The 19,853-nt window shown below is 38.6% G+C and overlaps 1 protein-coding gene across 20 annotated transcripts in view; it reads right to left on the bottom strand.

Annotated features, from left to right (window-relative positions):
• The window catches only part of LOC113511282 (dystonin), a 372,284-nt gene that overhangs the window by 30,377 nt on the left and 322,054 nt on the right, over positions 1 to 19,853 (bottom strand). For all 20 annotated transcript variants that reach the window (XM_052903181.1, XM_052903184.1, XM_052903175.1 and 17 more), the window contains 26 exons: positions 18,905 to 19,042; positions 17,903 to 18,126; positions 17,493 to 17,693; positions 16,552 to 16,752; positions 15,940 to 16,042; positions 15,681 to 15,788; positions 15,183 to 15,326; positions 14,292 to 14,397; positions 13,536 to 13,664; positions 12,321 to 12,478; positions 11,841 to 11,972; positions 10,796 to 10,908; positions 10,139 to 10,280; positions 9,829 to 9,995; positions 8,963 to 9,122; positions 7,985 to 8,181; positions 7,258 to 7,573; positions 6,458 to 6,618; positions 5,666 to 5,790; positions 4,905 to 5,104; positions 3,998 to 4,192; positions 2,916 to 3,143; positions 2,642 to 2,776; positions 2,147 to 2,386; positions 1,129 to 1,299; positions 344 to 538 (listed from right to left, as the gene is read on the bottom strand). In XM_052903181.1, coding sequence (XP_052759141.1) covers positions 344 to 538; positions 1,129 to 1,299; positions 2,147 to 2,386; positions 2,642 to 2,776; positions 2,916 to 3,143; positions 3,998 to 4,192; positions 4,905 to 5,104; positions 5,666 to 5,790; positions 6,458 to 6,618; positions 7,258 to 7,573; positions 7,985 to 8,181; positions 8,963 to 9,122; positions 9,829 to 9,995; positions 10,139 to 10,280; positions 10,796 to 10,908; positions 11,841 to 11,972; positions 12,321 to 12,478; positions 13,536 to 13,664; positions 14,292 to 14,397; positions 15,183 to 15,326; positions 15,681 to 15,788; positions 15,940 to 16,042; positions 16,552 to 16,752; positions 17,493 to 17,693; positions 17,903 to 18,126; positions 18,905 to 19,042 — 4,389 coding nt within the window. The remainder of the gene's footprint in view (positions 1 to 343; positions 539 to 1,128; positions 1,300 to 2,146; positions 2,387 to 2,641; positions 2,777 to 2,915; positions 3,144 to 3,997; positions 4,193 to 4,904; positions 5,105 to 5,665; positions 5,791 to 6,457; positions 6,619 to 7,257; positions 7,574 to 7,984; positions 8,182 to 8,962; positions 9,123 to 9,828; positions 9,996 to 10,138; positions 10,281 to 10,795; positions 10,909 to 11,840; positions 11,973 to 12,320; positions 12,479 to 13,535; positions 13,665 to 14,291; positions 14,398 to 15,182; positions 15,327 to 15,680; positions 15,789 to 15,939; positions 16,043 to 16,551; positions 16,753 to 17,492; positions 17,694 to 17,902; positions 18,127 to 18,904; positions 19,043 to 19,853) is intronic.

Genomic DNA, 19,853 nt, shown 5'->3' with positions numbered 1-19,853 from the left:
GTAATTGTATGTCTATAATTTGAATTTTATGACATTACGTTACGGCAGTTAAGAGTTGATATTTATGTTTACGATAAACAAAAACTAAAAAGCGCAGAGAAAATAGAGCTGCGTCTAAACGCCTATTCTATGCCGGAACACACAACACACGGCGCCTATTGCTCTACCAATAGACAGACTGAAATGCGATTAATGTATTATATATAATGCTGTAACGTCCAGATCAGTACAAACACAGTCATGAATACCTATTATTGTATTCTACAGGAATCGAATCCGCTACAAGTGAAAGATGAGATATTATCAAACCTTACATCGTTAGGGTTAACCTTCGTGTACTAACCTTCATAGCCTGCTCCAAATCGAGCATCCTCTGTTGTGCTCCGTTGGTGAGAGCGTCGAACCTCTGCATCAGACCCTTGAGTTGCTTCTCAATAGCCTTGCGTTCCGCGGGCTCGCAGCCGGCCGCCACCTCGTTGCCCATCGCGAACAACGACGACATGGAGTTCTGGCGGTCCATCAGCATCTTCTTGAGGAACTGTTGAGGAAATACATTTTATTAAAGATAGGTGTCTTATGAAAATCATCATTATTGTTCAGAATTTAGCTACTGATAAAATAATGCTTAAATGCATAGGGTTTAATGTTGTCATGGTGAAGGGAGGGGATTTTTAATAATAGAGAAATTAGTCCCCATTGCTAGTAATATACCATGTCACGTCGATCTCCACATGGTCACTGTTGGATGCCATCGTGGCCAACACCTATTATATTCGTCTTGATAAGCCACATTGGTCTGAATTTATCCTCATTATTGCATCCTCTACTGCTGCCAGATACATAGTATATTATTAGTATAAGAGGGTGCTTTATTGCATACTCATTCGTTGAAAGTGTTGCCACTAATTAATTTTAAAATTTTTCGGTGTTTACACACATTTTAAATACACAATCGGGACTTAACACAATGAAAAGCTTTTACAGGTAAATAATATCTACATATCTGCTTCTTTATTGCCGACATTTCGACGTGGATTACATCACGTCGCGACCACGACGGTAGGTACTATTTGCCTGTAAAAGCCTTGTCATCATTGTGTATTTAAAACAAGTGTTGCCACTATTTACCTTCTGTTCCTGCAGCTGCGCCTTGACGACTTTGTAGTCAGCGGACGGTGGTTTCTGGTTGTTGACCATGTCCTCTGTGTCGGCCAGCCACTTCTCGAGCCCGGCGAGCGCCTCCGCGAACTTGCCCGACTGTAGCAGCCCCACGTCGAGGCGCCGCTCGCGTTCGTTCATCTAATATCAAAAAAAAATATTATGCATTGTTCATTTAAAAATGATTTTTTTATGCACCTTAGAATGGTAAACAATCTACCTCAAGGAAAGTGGTAACCATCACCAATAGATATGATCAGCATCACAGAGACTATGACGCACATAGTATCCTTTATGCGTTTTTAGTCTTGACGACTAAGGTGTCATGCCACTGTCCCCTTTAGTTTGCACTGTCAAATCTCACCCTTCGAATCATGTTTCGACTATACTATGCGAGCAAAGCCGTTTCCCAACAGAAATCAAAATGAGATAGAAGTACCCATCTTTTCCTTTAGAAAATAAGTACCAGATGCTTGTATTTTTTTGCAGAATAACCAAAAAAGCAAGAAATTATAGCAAGATTTTTTTTTTTAAAAAACATAAATTATAAATTAAAGATCGTGTCTCATAAAGAATCTACTTCAATTAATACAAAACCAATTATTTATCTATAAATTAAACTACTGAACCGATTTTGATAATATTTCTATGGAACCAAGTAAGTATATTTCTGTAAGTATATCCTTTGAGATATAACTAGAATTATCCAAATTGTGTTACTCAGTAGTGTTTAAATGAATGACTGTTGGAATAATTTTACTTTCTACTTGTTTAATGAATGATATGAAAGAAAAAAAGGTATGTTTTCTGTAGTGATTATATAGCTCTTGACTACGATCGATGTAACCTGGTCTAAACTCGAGATAACAACCGATAAATGATTATATTTTACTTAAACAATTGCGTTAATACAAACCATATAAATGGGTGCTTGTAAATTTCCAATCTAAATATTCCAAGTTATGGGCCCAGAAAAAAAAAATCGTACCTTCTCCTTGAGCGCGTTCCACTTGTCGTTCATCTTCTCGAGGTCCTTCTCGAGCTGCTGCGTGCTGACGCCCTGCAGCGCGGACCGCACCAGCCCCTGGCCGATCTTGTTGCAGTGCGCCACGTTCTGCCCGAGCGGCTCCAGCGTGCGTCGCTTCAGCTCCGCGAAGTCCTTCTGCTGCGATCTGATCTGTTCCACCTCGGACGATGCGGGCTTGAGGTTGCGCACTTGTTCCGTCGCCTTATAAAGGGAAGAATTCAGATGTAACTACATATTGTTAACACATTAATCCGCGAGATGTGTTAGTTACACATCATATGGTAAAGTAGAAAAATATTTGCATTTTGCCTTTCTATATTTACATTATTATGATTGAAAAATGTTTCAATCCACACATCTTTGTCGTAGTCGACTACTTCGAGTTTTTCAATCACTAAATGTAATGCCGCTCCTTACTACATTATATATAATAGAGAATCACAATAGAAACATTACCTCCTGAACATCATCCATAACGGAGTCGTAGGCCTTGTAGAACGCTTCCAGCTTGCTCAGAGTGTCATCCAGGTCTTGTTCCTTGGAGCGCGCGCGCTCATCCAGTCTAGCTAGCTGCTTGCGGAGACTTTCCACCTGGGTTATAAATAAATAAATCAATAAATTTCTTTGAACAATGATTTTATTTAGTAATACATTTATTCATTTTCCTACTTCTATAATCCACGCATATGAAGTAGTGGACGAAAAGATAGTAGAAAATATATGCATTCACCTGATCCCTGGTCTTGCCAGTGTCCATAGAGTATCCACTGTCAGCGAGACTCTCCGCCGCGTGTTCAGTATCGCCCACCAGGTCGTCGGCCTTCTCCAGCCGTTTGTAGAAGCGTCCAATGTCGTCCAACTGTTGTTTGACCGTCTTGATGTCACGGCCCGGCGGTTTCATCGCGTCTAATTCTTTCTCCAACTCGGATAGATCGTGTGCTAGGTTCTTTACTTTCTCCTGTAGGGATGAGAATGTAAATTTTTAGTTTAGCAAGAGTTTTAAAATGCATAACTTTGTATTAAAGAATCATATCAATCCATGTAGATTTGAATCCATATCTTTTAGGTAAATTTGAAACTTATTTTAAATTATATTATCAAACGTTACTATGCATGACGTGTCGCCATTTACCGATGTTATATACTAACTACCGATTTATTCCTTTATAAAATCTGATTAAATACATAAAAAATATGTTTAAATTCGCCCTGAATTCGAAATTCTAAATAAGGATTTATTCAGGGCCATCTTCGTCATCCTTCAATAGTAAAATACAAGTATTTTACTATTGAAGGATGACGAATATATTATTTTAAATCGGAAGGTACAAAGAACATAAACGTAGTCACCCCCGTAGGTTTCATAGTTTCAAACGAACCATGTCTTTACGATCAATTTTGAAGAATATCATTACTGATTACAACAAAAATATAATTAAATAAATATGTAATTAGAAATATTAAAAATCGTAAATTTTTTTTAATTGACAAATACTCGTAATTGCGACGTTGCCAAACCGACATGAACACTCTTACTTCATGGAGGCACAGCTGTTATGAATCATTATCATCATCTCAGCCATTATCTGTCCCCTGCTGAAACTTGAGCATCTGCTGAGGCCTTTCCATAGATTATTATAAGGGAATGGTCTTGAGCTAATTGATTGATTCCCTGCAATGCAGTTGAGGTCGCCACTCCATTTATTGGGGGGTCCTTCCCTTACATGGAGATCAACTGTGATGAGTAGTAAGTTAAAATCCTGTAATGACTAGAAGTATGTGATAACAGGGCACAGATATCGGGAGCCGTACCTGGAAGTGCGTCATGGCGGCGGCGGCGCCGGCCAGCTTGCCGCGCGCGTGGCCGGCGCGCGCCTGCAGGTCGTCGAGGCGGTCGCCCAGCGCCTGCGCCTGCTCCTGCAGCACGTGGCGGGCGCGGGCCGCCGCGTCCGGCCCGCAGCACTCCAGCGCCAGCGTCACGATGTCGTCGGCCGCCACGTTGATGCTCTGTTCACAATTTCATTCGGGATCATCGTAATTTTCTTTTAATATTTCCTATTAAATTCTTCCATTCACGATTAATAGTAATAGTTGAAAATTATGGGAAATTGGGCTTTGAATCAATAAAACAAGCTGTCCAATATTATTTTATATTGGTCTTGTCTACTGTGCTACTAGGAAGTCAATGCAAGTCCGCTTTCTAGCGCATAGAAGTATCGCTCGAGAAGAAGTGGGCCGGTGACGTAGAAAGTGAAAGTTAAATACATGAGTCATTCAATATCAATCTTTAGTCAAATGAGAGATTAATTTTTGCACGTTAATTTAAATAATATCAACAAAAATCATAAAAACTCAGAAAAATGGAAGAGAAAAATATGCTGACTATAAGTCTTCCCCTTGGGAGGTTTGGACAGTGGTTACCATACTTGTCAGGTGGATGAGCAATCGCAATTAGGCTTTGGAAATCTTTTAAGAGGGACACTGCTGCCTATCCCTCGCCCTCTCTTAGCCGCCTCAAGGATTCTATATTCTATATTCTATTCTATGCCAGGACCACACGGTGACAGGGTTTAATGTTAAAATACTCTCGCTAAACACACCTCTTGTGTCATCCACTTTCAAATCACGTTTAAGAATGCATATCAGGTCAGAAATCTAAGGTTTCCATTGTTATCCGTATCCTATATTTCTAACTTTAATTTATGCCTTGCTAAATTACCTGCAGTGGCGCTCTCAAAGCGTGTATCTGGTCAGTCAAGCGAGCCACAGCTTCCGCTGCAGCAGCTGGAGGCGCCGATAGGGCGTCTTGCAGCCGCTCCTCACAGCGCTGCAGCGGAGTCTCCACAGCGCGGACCCGTTCAGCGAAATCGCCAAGCTTGCGCGCTGTAGTCTCGTAGAATTCCACTTGTGAAAGCACCTCTGTTGTCAACGACAAAATTTATGTTTAATTTATTTAAACCTTATACAAATAATTTTTCTTTTATAAGATTAAGTTAAAATAAAATCCACCATATTGGTTTTACGAAAAATCAAATTTTTCTGTACTTAGTATTATATTAATTATAATATTACCCGTTTAAATTAAAAAGCTTCAATTTTTACTTGACTCAATAAAGTCATGTTGCTATTTTAAATTTAATAGGCTTTTACAATTTCTATGGCATTCTCTTTCTATGCTTTAAATGCTTATTGCGAGCAAGATCTTTGCAGACACACAACATCGCATTCTAAATTCAAATATTAATTTTTATAATTTAAAGTAACAATTTAGTACAACGTAAGGACACTCGACAAATGCTGAGTAAGTAACTTTTTAGTGGCTAGAATTTGTTTTTATTCTTAGCTTTTGTAATGTCTCTATATGTCATTAAATCAATTATTTTTCTTTCTTTCTTTCTCTCAATTTCATTGGAAAGAAAAATTTTTAAAGGTAGTTAAAAAAATAAATCTTATGTTTCAAATATAAATCTGTATATTCACCGTTGTTGAGCCGGTCCCATCGCTCCTTCATGGAGTCGAGCTGTTTTCTCACGATTTCTTGGTCGATGTCGCACGCCGATATGAACGTTTCGCCCAGCGTCTTGTTGTTCTCGTACTCGCCAGATCTAAGAAAAGAAATAAGAAATTGTGTGTCAAATTTATTGTATATATAAATATTCAGGCATCACTTTGATTATAATATAAAAATACTTATAAATATTTAATTGATTAAATTACAATTAACGTAATTTTATAATATTCAATATTATAATGATTAAAAAAAATAATTGTGGTTTATATTCACATACGAGTTAATTTACATCTATTTAATTCAAAATCTGTTCAGAGTACCAGAAACTCTCGTCAGATACCAAATTTCCGGATAGAGGAATAAGGATTGGTAATTCATTGCTAGTGTTAGAATCTAACATGAATTTATCTTATGCGTCTGGCAATTCCAAATATAAATATTAAGATTTTAATTTGTATTTGGCAACATTACTCGCTCAGCTTGTAACTGCACTATGACTGTTTGCTCTCAATTAATGATTGTTCACGATATCCTTGATTTCAACAACCATCAGCGACAAGTGGAGACGTAGCTATTTGTACAAGATCCATACAGCTAGCAATACACACCCGTCAGTCTGAACTCTATGCGATCCCCCTTGGAAGCATAATGTTATTCTTTGACCATCTGACAACTGACTTGAACATCCTCATATCATAAGCAATATAGTAAATTATATATAGTAAATTTTTGCAGAAAACAAAAGACGTAATTCCACTGACCTCTTCCAGATGTCGTTTCTGATCTGTTGCAACTCACGGAGCTGCTTCTCCACTTCCTTCTTGGTGAACGCGGCGGCTGGCAACTTGGCGAGTCGCTCCTCCGCCTCAGACAGCCAGGGCAGGAAGGACTCTTGGGCCTTGGTGTATTTGCGGCAGTGTTCCTTTGAGAGAAGTCAAATATTTTAATAAATTATTTGCTTGAATAGAAATGTATGGATCAATACAAAAAAACTAACTAATATTCCTGTATTGACAGAAATAACAATGATATAACATGAATTTACTATCACGCTAATTGTACCCCATATGTGCCACCATTACAAAGGACTAATGTGTTACGTCTCTGCTTTTAGTCATTACACTGCCATATTTACATGGCAACACGAAATAAATACAACACAAAATGTCTCTCTGGTACAGATGGAAAAAAATCCTATGTTTTAGAATCTTACTGTCTAGAATCTTCTAGGATCTAGTATATAGAGGGAGAGAGGGGGGCTTTAGTAGGGAAAATTAGTAGGAACAAGTGAAACTGGAAATTTTTTTAGGCTAGGGGGATTTGAATTTATAGAATAGTAGATTAAAGATGACACTTGCTCAATTTGTTATTGGTCATTTTCCACTGTGTTTGGTTTCTATCCAGGTTTATATGAACACTTTGGAGTGCTGTTTTTTCTCTAATTCACGACCATTATTTAGCAGTATATGAGTTCATATTTTTGACACAAAAAATTCATGTAAATTAATTTAACTAAATTAATGTAACTTAATATAGATTAGATATATGTGTGTGAACTTACCATAGCGGTTTGTAGCCTGGTCTGTCGGTCTACTATTTCTCGCTTCAGTTTGTCCCACTGCGTCTGGATTCTGTCCAGGTCTTTGCGGAGACCTTGATGTGCTGGTTTCTTCTCCATCTCGCGGCCTTTGTCCAGCAGCATGATGAGCTCGTGCTCGCGCTGCGTCAGTTCTCTATAGAGGGGCTCGTGGCGTTCGAGCTGATGCTGCAACTTCACGCTATCCGCGGAGACTTGGAGACGACCTGGTAGCGCGCCCAATTCAGACTGTAGCCAGCCTAATGTTCGGGATATGTTCTCTTCTAGATTACGGCCATCCCTGGTGGAGAAGACAATGATTTTTCATATAATATTGGTCGCATTTTTTTTTATAAAAAAAAATTCTTATCTGTACTGATTTTAATTTTTTTTAACACGAGTTATGATGACAGTGGATGCCTCAAGAGATTATATATATAGATAGAAACCTTTTTATAATTGGTTCGGTCTATCTATCCCAGATTACGAAGACCTGCAATACGAGAGGCATTATCCGCGTATTACAAAGCCTCGTAGAATGAAAATGTTGAGTAACAGAATAAATTAATTGGTAACAGAATTAATACGTAAGAGATAAACACATATGCAGGTAGAACTAAATCGGGAACAACCCCTATAGATTGTTAAAAAGAATTGTGACAAACATCCTCATAAAAATTAAATATATAAAGGACAAATTCATTATACTCACTTAAGAGCAGCTTCTATTTCCGCTTTCTTATGGTCGAGTTTCCTTTGCAGGTTGTCGTACTGCCTGGCAACGGCTGCCAATTTGCTTTGAATGTCCTGCCTGGAAGCAGGGTCTGAGAGGACATCGGCCAGGGCTGCTCCGGCCGCTTCTAAGTCAGCCAGCAGAGGGCGCTGACCTTCTAACTGGCGTTCGAGGTTCTGATCGAGAAGAGATTTTAGTTTTTAAAATATTCAAAATACATGTGTAAGTAAATAAGTTTAAATAATATACAAATTTAAAATATTTCGGTGTTTAGTTTTCGAAATAAATGAGTTCGATTAGGGTTGTCACAACGAAAATAAAAAAGATAACAGGGTTATTGCTTTGTAAGAAGTAATGTATGTATTTATAATATTATAGTATTCCATGATTCTATTGATGCACTTTTAACCCTTTTAGTGCCATTGATTTTTACTCATATCTACTTAAAAATGCCAAAGAAATCTTTATCGTGTTGATGTTATAATCCCTTGTCTCTAAAAAACCGTATATCCTCCAAAAATTATCCAATTTTAATATTTTTTTTTTATAGCAAGCTAAACAGCGACTGAATTTACGAGCGCTATGACGCTCGTGGCACCTTTAGTTGCAATGCGCACGAGTGCGATGGCGCTCGTCGGCACTCAAAGGGTTAATGTTTGTTTGTCTAACTACATATTAAAGCTCCTTAATTATAATACTATAGTCTTTAACAGAATTTAATGAAAAGTAAACTAATTTTATAAAATTATTACAGAAACATTTTTTAAATGAAATTGATCTAAACAATTAATCGACTTTCGATTTATACTACAATCAGACATCAGTGGACTGCCTTATGATCGGGTTAATATTTCATCTCTTCACATTTTTATTAATCGTTCTACTGAAGCAGATTATGGTACATGTTCAAAGTTCCAGTAAGTGCCAACAGCCAGTAGTAACACACTGATCAGTCACCTCAATCTTCCTGAGCTGTTCGTCGGGCTCAGTGTCGAGCGCGAGGTCGTCGAGCTTGTCGCTGATCGTGTGGAGAGCATCCCGCAGCCGGGCGAGCCCTGCGTCGAACTCGCGCGACGTATCAGCTGCCGCGCCTAGGGAATCCGCGCGTTGTTCCAACCTGGCGTGAAGGAATTATATTACACTAACGTTCTCCTATTGGGCATGAAGGTGAGGAGGATTAGTATTGGGATTTAGCGGTTCATGTTGACTTCTACTCGATCCCCCATATTTATTTATTCATTAGTACAAATATGTGTACATGGCGGACTTAATGCTAAAAGCATTCTCTCCCAGTCAACCATAGGGAAGTGTCAGAATACTCGAATGCGGTACTACACTAATTATTGATATACGTACATACTAAAATGACATATATAAACGAATAAATATATATGAATAACAAATATATGACATATACTATATTGTACACGAAATTGAAAATAATATAAAGCACACCATATCAACCATAACGGTTAATATCTGATGAATTCATCAGGAAGGGTCAATGATCTGGTTACATCCTCGCCTATCATCGCTCATTGTTACCCCACTAGTGTATAAAAATAGCGCAAGCGACATTGCTATTACATTCTCATCTCTAGAAAGAAAAATACATACATTCTTTTAGATTCTTAATTTAGTACAAAAAAAAAATATTGAAATAACGTTTAATGTCTGTATAAACAAGGAATGAGACTTGTGCAAAGTAAAATATTGCTTAAGAATTATAATTAATCCAAATATCATATTTTTGTAGGTTGCTTTTCTCTTTATGTGAAATGAAAGTAAAATGGGCTTACAGTAGATAGTAATAAAATACTAACTTGTTGAGTAGGTCGTTCCACCTGGCCTGCAGGTCTTGGACCTTCTGGCGCAAGCGAGCGGCATCAGGCGAGCGCGGCTCGAGGCGACCCAGTACAGCGGTAGCCACCTCCTCCAAGTGGGACAGCTGCGGCTGCTGACTGCGGAACTCCTCGCGGAGGACTTGCACCTGTAGATTTATATGGCATTTAGCACGAGCAGCAGTACCTAATTATTACTGGATGAAGCAAGAAATTTAAAGGCACACTTTTTTTTATTATATATGCTGTAATTCCAAACTTTGCACTAACACAATACTATATCCAATATTACCTGCTGCACTTGTGTTTGCACCATACGTGAGTCTGTCGAGATGGGTCCGAGCGCGGCCATCATGCGGTCCTTGGCCGCCAGCCATCCAGAAAGGTTGCTATGTGTATCGTGGAAGTCTTTCATCTCTTCCATTAGGCGGATTCTGAGAAAGTGGTGTGAGTTCAGTAAAATATCATGTTACATAGTCACGATGGTATTAAAATCCTAGCATGAAATTTATTTGTTTTTCATAATTCGTCGGGGGTAACGCAAAATGTACGCTATTTAATTTTTGGGTCAGTTTCAATTATCTCAGAATTGGTACATTTTTGGATTTCATACTAATTTTAACACAATCGTACATGACCCAAAACATTTAATTGTTAATTTTTCAACTAAGGGGTTTTTGAAATTTATTTATTAGATTAAAAAAAAATTAAATCAACCTCTTCGCAAATGTAATGATGGCCCACCTGATAGAAATTGATAACTCTTGCCTATAGACATGAACAAAATCATGAATATTATAACTATAGAACATTGTAATGGCCATAGTACTTTTCATGCGTTACTATTCGTTGTTTTACCCGTACCCTGTAATTTCACTGCCATACCCCATACAGTATACAGCCATGCAAACATGGCTGCTCGATAATGAGGATATAATTTGGTACTAACCTGTCCTTGAAGGCGTCATGGAGCGCCTTCCATCGTGTAGCGACTTCCTCCAGCCCGTCGTGTAGTCGGTCAGCTCCTTGCACGCTCTGCTTGCGACGCAGCAACTCGCGGACCTGGACAATTACAATAATTATCAACAACCTATTAAAGTTCCCTTGAAAAAGCACATACGAGTATATATATACTTTCAGACATGTTTTGGGAAGCTTAGCGCACTTCTGGGATGGGACAAGATAATTCTTGAGGTGAGCACAGCCGTGGGACCTCTTTAAATACGCCTATGTACTCGTCTCTTACGACATTTTCTAGAACGTTTCAATGGTCGCGTACTGCGCGGTTTCAGAGATGTTTCCTCCCACGAACACTCAGGTTGTGGAATGAGCTGTCGAGGTTTTCCCAAGAGACTACATCATGGGGTTCGTCAAAAGAGGGGTAAAGAGGTTTCTTCAGGGTCGGCTATGCACGCGTAATGCCTCTGGTATTGCAGGTGTTCATAGGCTACGGTAACCACTTACCATCAGGTGGGCCGTATGCTTGTTTACCACCTCAGTGGTATAAAAAAAATGTCGATTACAGCAACAAACCTCAATACACCAGCGCAGGAAATTTCTTGCATTGTACAAAAATGTGGTGCTATTTTCAGTCACATTATTCAGCCTTTAACTGTCCACCGCTGAACGTAAGCCTCCCTCTTGAGGAATTTGCCAGTAGTTGCCACCCTTGGCAGGCGGATTGGTAACGGCAGTTAGGTTTTGGAGATGGTTTAAGAGGGACGCTGCTGCCCATCCCTCGCCCTTCCTTAGTCGCCTCTTACAACTACCATACTTCACGACAATTTATATTATTACCTATTTTCAATGCTATTTATTTATCACTCTTCACACTGTCCTTTATGAATTAGATAGAGAAAAACCAGTCTTAATGTCTACATATTTTTTCACTTTAACAATACACCCATCTATACCCGCTAGTTCCGAAAGCTCTTGATATTTCCCACAGAGTATATATACCTATGTGATCATGGTATAACGATAGAGTTTCTCACCTGAGTCTTGGTCGAGTCCAGTATGCTTTGTTTCTCGTACATCTCTTCAAGAACCGCTCGCGCTGCTTTGATTGTCTTGTCCGCTTCCTCCTTCGTATTGGGAACTGAGTCTTTGGGTAATTGTCTTTGAACCTAGAAAATATTTTCATATAGTTATTTATACAGATTAACACGAGGATTCGAGGACTCTATTAGTTACTTATGTTTTTTACAGTTAGTATGACTCCTAAATAATTTAAATATTTTAAAAATCCCATATTAAACGATGAGCAAAATTGATACATTGGTAGTCCCATACAATATGGAAATTAACTCTTTAGTCTCGAAATAATCTTTATTTAAATAAACTTAATCACAAATATTTTAATTTTTTTTTTAATGTTTTCTGAATGTTGTTATTTGTCTAGGACCGATTACGGGGAATATTGCACAGCGCCATCTAGATCAACTAAATGTCAAAAATAATAATATTAAAGTTACCTTATCGAGGAAGGTGTTGAGAGCACGGAAGCTGTCCAAGTGCTTCTTGACTTCCTCCCTGATGGCGTCCAGTTCCGCTTGGCGGTCAGACAACTTGGTGCCGAGCAGGCTGTATCGGTTGTTGATTTCCGACAGCTGCTGTTGTACTGGTGACAATTCTGTTGAAGACACTTTGGATTACATTTTTGACACTCATCATTACCATTTCAGCCGTTAACTGTCCGCTGCTGAACATAATAGAGAAGGCTTATGTTCAGCAGTGGACAGTTAACATAAGCTTTCTTCATAAAGGGAGTTTTGCCAGTAGTTGCCACGCTTGGTAGGCGGGTTGGCAACCGCAGATAGGCTTTTAAAGATAATTTAAGAGGGACGTTGCTACCTATCCTTCTACCATTAAGTTTTCTCCTTTTTCGTCTGTACCCTGTAAGTTCACTGCCTTGTCCCACCCTTAAAACCAAAACACAGATGCACAAGCAAACGACTTTTGTACAAAGTCTTTCTCTGGTACGTGACCTTGAACCATTTTTGAACGATCGGACGTCTGACAACGATCTGACTCTATGTTTTAACTGTCCGCGAACGTCGTCAACAGTGTATACATTATGGGAATGGCTAATGGAAGATACAGTTAAACAACTGTATAGATTGTTCAGTCGTGACCTTCAGCAATATGTCACATAGCTGAGGATGGCTTTATATATACAAGTCTTTTTGCATAACTACTACGAGTTATTCGTGTTTCTCCTGGTAAGCAACTATGCTTGAATTTCAATTTGAAAGGATATGGCAGTAAAGTTAAGGGGCACAGAAATATAATATCACGGTACTCAGGAATGCCTATAGAAATGATGTGATGTCTATAGGCATATATATAGTTTTGTCATTGTAGATATTGTTGTTCGTGAAAGAGATGTAAACTCAGAATAGTTTTCAACCGACTTCAAAAAAAGGAGGTTCTTAATTCTTTTTTTATATTTGTTACCTTCTAATTCGGTTAGATCTAAACGGATTGGAAAAAATCTTTCTCTTTTATCTGAAAGGATATATTTATAGATTGGTCTCATAGAAATTTTATTAAAATCGGTACAGTAGTTTAGTTCTTAGATCAAAATAATTGAATTTGTTACAACTGAAGTCAGTTTTTTGTAGGATAATAATTTTTATTACGCCACGTAGATTATGACTAGTGAAAATAAAAAGCACTGGGTACATTACCTTCAAGATGGAACCCTTCCTGGCTGGAGCGGCGTGATGAGAATCCGCTGGAAGTGGAGTGTGTCGATCCGGGACTCACTAATCCGTGGCCCTTTGTCGGGGACGGCGATCGGCCGTCTAGAGTTCGGCCTGTAGGCGGTAAAATACAAATTAATATATGGACATCTGTGGTGTTACAGGCGTCCATAAGCTATAGTGACACTTTACCATCAGACAAGACATCTTCGTGGTATAAAAAAGCACGGCGTTCTTTTTACTCATTTATGAGAATATTTAAAAATTTATAGCATTTAAATATTTCAATATCTTGTCAGTTACTTAAATAATTTTGGAGTCTTTGTAAAAACTATAAATAATCAAATTTGGGTAGTAGTATTATGTTACATGGAGTTCAAAATTAAATTTGCGGTATCAATTGTAGGAGTTTTCTTTTTTTTCATGTGAGAGTGGTGGGGAGAGATCAGTAGTGTTAATGCCATATCGTGTGAGTAGAAGTGACTGCTGTATAAGCATAAGGAGGGACCGCCAGTTTAATTCTGTGATTGTCAGGGAATGGGCGTGCGTATGAGGGAGGACAGGTAGAATGAACATTAGGGACTGGTAGTGAGTTTGAGGGATTGATAATGTGAGTTTAAGGGATTGCTAGTGTGTGAGTTTGGGGGATTAGTATTGTGCGTATGAGGGACTGGCAGTATAAGTACGAGGTTGTGGAGGCTTGGTCGTGTATATGGATGCATTAGTAGAGCTGGTACTGACTGGGCGTGTGGCGCTTGGTGGGGCTGTAGAGCTGCCGCTTGCGTGCCGGGCTGTCGGCGCGCTCGGACCGCGACAGCGCTTCGTACGTGCCGCCCGCCTCGTTCACCTGTATCACACATACCATAATTTAATTTCTATGCGACTTACAATGGCAAACAAACTGACCACCTGATGGAAAGTGGTAAAGTGGTATAGATATGAGCAGTACTATGGACGTAACAGAGTATACTGTTTCGCCCAAGATACCCCCTATGCGTTACCATTTATGAGGACTCAGGTGTTATTCCTCTGTGCCCTGTAAATTCACTACCATATCCCATCCTTCAAACCGAAACACAGCCATGCAAACGCAACTGCTTCACGGTAGAAACACGAAACAAACGAACCAAGCAAACGATTTTTGTACAAAGTCTCCCTCTGCTACACTTATCACATTCAGAATAATTTATTTGAGATCACAAAAAATTGTTTCATTTACAGAGTGAAATTAAAATTATTGGCATCTTTTCTAGACAGTCTTCTGCCAGTGAAACTGAATACTTTTTTTTTTAAGAAACATAGATTGGAAAAAACATATAATTTCAAGCCTTTTAAAGATTTTGTCAAATTAGTATTTGACAGAATAAACTTTCTTAAAAAGATGTTTAAATAATATCAAATTTTTCTTGCACATTTGTATCGTAAAGTTTAAATTATATGTTTACAAACTTAATAAAGTTATTTCAGTTATAAGTTATTAGCACAATTAATAATCAATTTAATAACACTTAGAACACAGTACTCAAAATTATAAAAAAAATACATGTAAACTTAACAACAGAGATGCAGATATAAAATTTACCCGTGAACGAAATATATGAAATAACATAATTATACAATTAGATAGTATACCTTATCGATAGTGACAGAGAAGTCCCTGTACTCTTTGGTGAGTGGGCGCAATTCGTCCTGCTGTTGTTTTAGCACGTCCAGTTCCACAGCGACCGGCTGTAAGCGACCCACGCGGTTCTCCATAGATTGTAACCACTCCAGTACCTAATTTGAAACAATAAATCAGTATAGAAGATAAATAATACATTAATTTAAAAATGTAACCGTTTAAAATTCATTCAACAGGTTCAATGTTAAATTATTTGTCAAATTTTTCTTAAAATTTCCTAAGCAGACAGGGGTTGAAATCGCATTTTCTATGATAATGAAGTATCTCTTCACTAGATACTGAGTTGAGAGTTTTAAAAATTTATAATTAAACTTTACTATCCGGCGCAAAGGACCAATAATTTTTTTTTGTATAAGTATTTAAGTAGATTTTTATATTCTTTAAGGTGGTAAAGTTGCAATAAATGTATAGATAGGAGTAATAAAATATACTAGTTTATATCTACGTACTTGTGCTTTGAGGCTCTCGTATTGGCTGAGTTGGTCAGCACGTTGCTTAGATAACTTCAGCTTCTCTTCTAGAGACGTGTTAAAGTCACGCCATTGGTTCTCCAGGGCCTAAAATATCAGTATTAGTAATACTAAATAATTCTTAGAAATATAATTTTCTAGCATATATCATTAAAAAATTTAAAAGGTGAAAGTTTGAAAAATAGATCTAAAACACATACATATTAGAGTCGAATTTAAACAGTTGCTGACGCGTTACCTTCATACGATCACGGACGACGTGGGTGTCGGTGACATCCTTCTTGGAGATGAGTTGCTTTCCGTTCCGCAGGCATTCCTCGAGCAATGGCATTTGTTTGTCTCTGTGGATTAGATTGATTTTGTTTTATATTTCCATTAGGTTTACTTGTCGCTTGTTTGTCCTTTAAGTTACATAAAAAATGTTTTCTGTTTTAAATGGTATACTTTGTAAATTATGAATGAATTAAAAACCTGCCCCAACTTCGCAAGGGTGCAATGTACAACCACACGGTTAGAGTTTCTAATTCGGGACTATACGGCGGTACTACGCTACGCTTATTGGAAATCCTGCAACAAATACTGTAATATTTATGACCGTGTGCTCCCGGCATAGAATAGACCAAATCTTTCTTTCCTGGGGATGTTGTAAGAGGCGATTAAGGGAAGACGAGAGATCGGCAGCAGCGTCTCCCTTAATACATCTGCAAAGCCATAACTCCGGTTGCTAATCCGCCTACCAAGTGTGGCAACTACTGGCAAAGTCCCTAAAGGGGAGGGTTATGTTCAGCAATGGACAAATAAAGGCTGATCTGATGATGATGGTGAAATAGTGTATAAATAATAGTGATACCTGAGCATAGCTAGTTCCCTGTGTCTAGGCGCGAGTTCGGCGGCGGGCAGGCGTGCTAGTTCTCGTCCATCAGCTCGCTCGGCCAGCGCGGCGGCCGCCGCCTCCAGCTCGGCCGCCTGCGCCGAGAACTGCGCCAGCTCGGCCGACACCTCGTCCAGGAACTGAGCGCGCTTTATCGACCTCTCCAGGAGTTTCTCGTATCTGAAATGTTATTAGTTAATTCGCTTGCAACCCTTCATAAAGAATATTGTAAAAAAACAATGAGTATCTACAGTCGAAAATTTATAAATTACTTCCAGTTGATCTTTGAATATCTAAAAGGACAATGAGGGGAGAGGAAGGAGGGAGAACTGTTAGTAATGAAGACTAAAGGTCCCATAGCTAGCAATATACCTAACCAAGTCGACTTCCACGTAGTCCCCCCTGTAAACCATCGTACTTCATTCATCATCCAGGCTGTGATGAATAGCATTACGATAAGATAACTGACCTACCTTTTCGTCATCATCTATCTATCAGCTCTTACAGATGCCCCACCGGTGTATACCGTTAGCATATATACAATATATATATGCTAACGTACGCTAATATAGCGTGTATACAAAGTTACTCTACCATTTTCACGCATTAAAAAAAGAGGGTGAACTGACAGAGACAAAAATAGTTGATCTCATATCTACTTTTTTTTTTATTAAAAATTAACGGTAATCATTGATTATCATTCGACTCTCTTAAAAATATAGATAAAAACAATAATAACTAATATTAATAGTAATATTTACAAAAACGTCTAAAAAAATAAATATAGGCAAAGTATTGAAACAATAAAAAAAAAAAAAACAAAGAATCGACACTAATATTATTAAAAAAAAAATACTTGACAACATATCTAGCAAGGATTATATTCGTATGTATATTTTGGTTTTTATCACATAACATACCTAGCGTATATATCCTCGGCACGCTGCTCCAACTTCTTAGCGATCCTGGCGTTAGATGGCGTGAGTGCGGCTTCCCGTGCGCTGCTCACAAGTTTGGCGAGCGTTGGCCGCCGAGCTTCCACCTCGCTATGAGCGATACGATGCTCGCGAACTTGCTCGTCGAGCCGCTCGCGAATTAGTGATGCCGGTTTATGTTGATTCCTATGAAGATACGCAAAATATTATATAATATTCTAAATTTATTTTTTCATCGTAATCGTTTTCGGAATTCAAAATTAAATTTTTTTTTTTTATTTATGCAGAAGATACAATTATAACGTGATCTCTTTTTTTTTATTTTTTAATCCATATCAAGAAACCTACGTATTGTTGTTACTCATGAACTTTTGAGAAGAATATAAATTACTAACTTGAATATGCTCTCAGCTTGTCCCAGCCAATGGGCCTGAGTCTCAGCAGCATCCTGAAGTCCTTGGCACTGCAGTAGAGCGGCTTCCAGCTCGGTGCATCGGGAGCCGACTGCGCCGGTGAGTTCTTTGTACCGGGCGGTGAGGTCCAGGACGGGCACTTCGAGTTGCCTGATCTCTGATGGTGTTAGGTTGCCTTCCAAGGATTTGACTAGTTGGTCGCAAGCCTGTTGAACGGTAGAAATAAAATATGTAAAGACAAATGTTTATTCTCATACATACATACATATCTGTCACGCCCGTCTCCTATTAGGGTAGGCAGAAACATTGGAACGCCAAATGTTTATTCTCGTGTACAAGTAATCAACTGACTAAAAAAAAATAGGTCCTCAATTGATTTGTATTTTTTTTTCATATTTTTACCTCATAATAGATAGCACTATAAACAAATTGGTGCGTTTTTAACACAAGTAAATATAAGTTATAATTAAATTTGTCTTTAATGCATATTTTTGTCTTGTGGTTTTATTGATCTTTCGGAGTTGATAAGGTGATAGTGTTTTTTTTTATGCAAACCTAGAACGGCAAACAAGCTGACGGCCCACCTGATGGAAAGTGGTGACCGTCGCCTATAGACATGAGCAGTACCATGGACATAACAGAGTATACTATTTCGCCCATGATACCCCCCATACGTTGCCATTCATGAGGACTCAGGTGTTATTCCTCTGTACCCTGTAAATTCACTGCCATATCCCACCCTTCAAACGGAAACACAGCCATACAAACACAACTGCTTCACGGCTGAAACACGAATGGGACAGAAGTGCTCAAGCAAACGACTATTGTAAAAAGTCTCCCAGTGGTGTCATTCTCTTTAGATTATCTAAACACAGTGAGATATGCACAGTTAATACTTCCTTCAGGTGGGTTGATGGTTTGTTTGCCATCCTATATTGCCATAAAAGAGGTGTTGAAAATTCATCAGTTTAGTATAACACTTACATCCTTGGCGTTGTCTATGAGCCGTCCTTGCGAGAGTATTTCGTTGTGTAGGGACTTGGCCTTGGAAAGCTGGGCCTCTACCGCGCGCGGTTCTCCGCCCACGGGTTCGGACAATACCGAGCGAACTTGTGGTTCCACCTAAGTAATTAAATAAATAGATTAAGACACAATTATTCATAATTATTTTTTCAAAACACTACTCCGATACAGATAAGAATAAACTAATATATATCTTATATATAAAATTCTCGTGTCAAGTGTTTGTTACCAAACTCCTCCGAAACGGCTTTACCGATTTTTATAAAATTTTCTGTGCATATTGGGTAGGTCTGAGAATCGGACAACATCTATTTTTCATACCCCTCAATAATAAGAGTGACCCTCCCCAATATTTTTTTTAATGGATTAAAAAAATATTCTCCAAATAATGTATATGGCAAAACAACGTTTGCTGGGTCAGCTAGTATATATATATTTTCGATGAATTGTATCGTCTAAATATTTGTCGTAATGAGTGAGGGGGAGTGGTCGGTGAGTGCGCTCAGGCCCTCTAGATAAGCAAATTCATAGATGGAATCGACATCGCTACCGAGTTCGTGAGATAGAATGAGATAGCAACGCCGGATGTCTCATTCCAACTCATAGACTTGCTAGCTATGTCGATCCCATCGACGGATTCGCTTGCCACTTGTCTAGAGGCCCAGGTATAAACTTGACCGTGCGTGAACGGTGTATTGGTGTATGTGGCGTGTTTTTTTAATGGATGATAATGGAATGGTAACCCCGCCTGCGTTATCGGTATACGTTGGCGAGGTACCGGTGAGGGATGATTAGGTGACGATGAAAGCAGGTCAGTTAGGCCATCGTGACGAATTCAACGACAAATTAGCCAGGATAGTTTCCAGGGGAAACTGCGTGGAGGTCGACCTGATAGGGTAATATACCCTAT

Source organism: Galleria mellonella, unplaced genomic scaffold (assembly GCF_026898425.1).
Source record: "Galleria mellonella isolate WM207_F2 unplaced genomic scaffold, CSIRO_AGI_GalMel_v1 utg133, whole genome shotgun sequence".
NCBI classification, from domain to species: Eukaryota; Metazoa; Arthropoda; class Insecta; order Lepidoptera; family Pyralidae; genus Galleria; species Galleria mellonella.
Note: the sequence above shows the minus strand (reverse complement) of the source record. Positions and strands in the feature narration are given on the sequence as shown.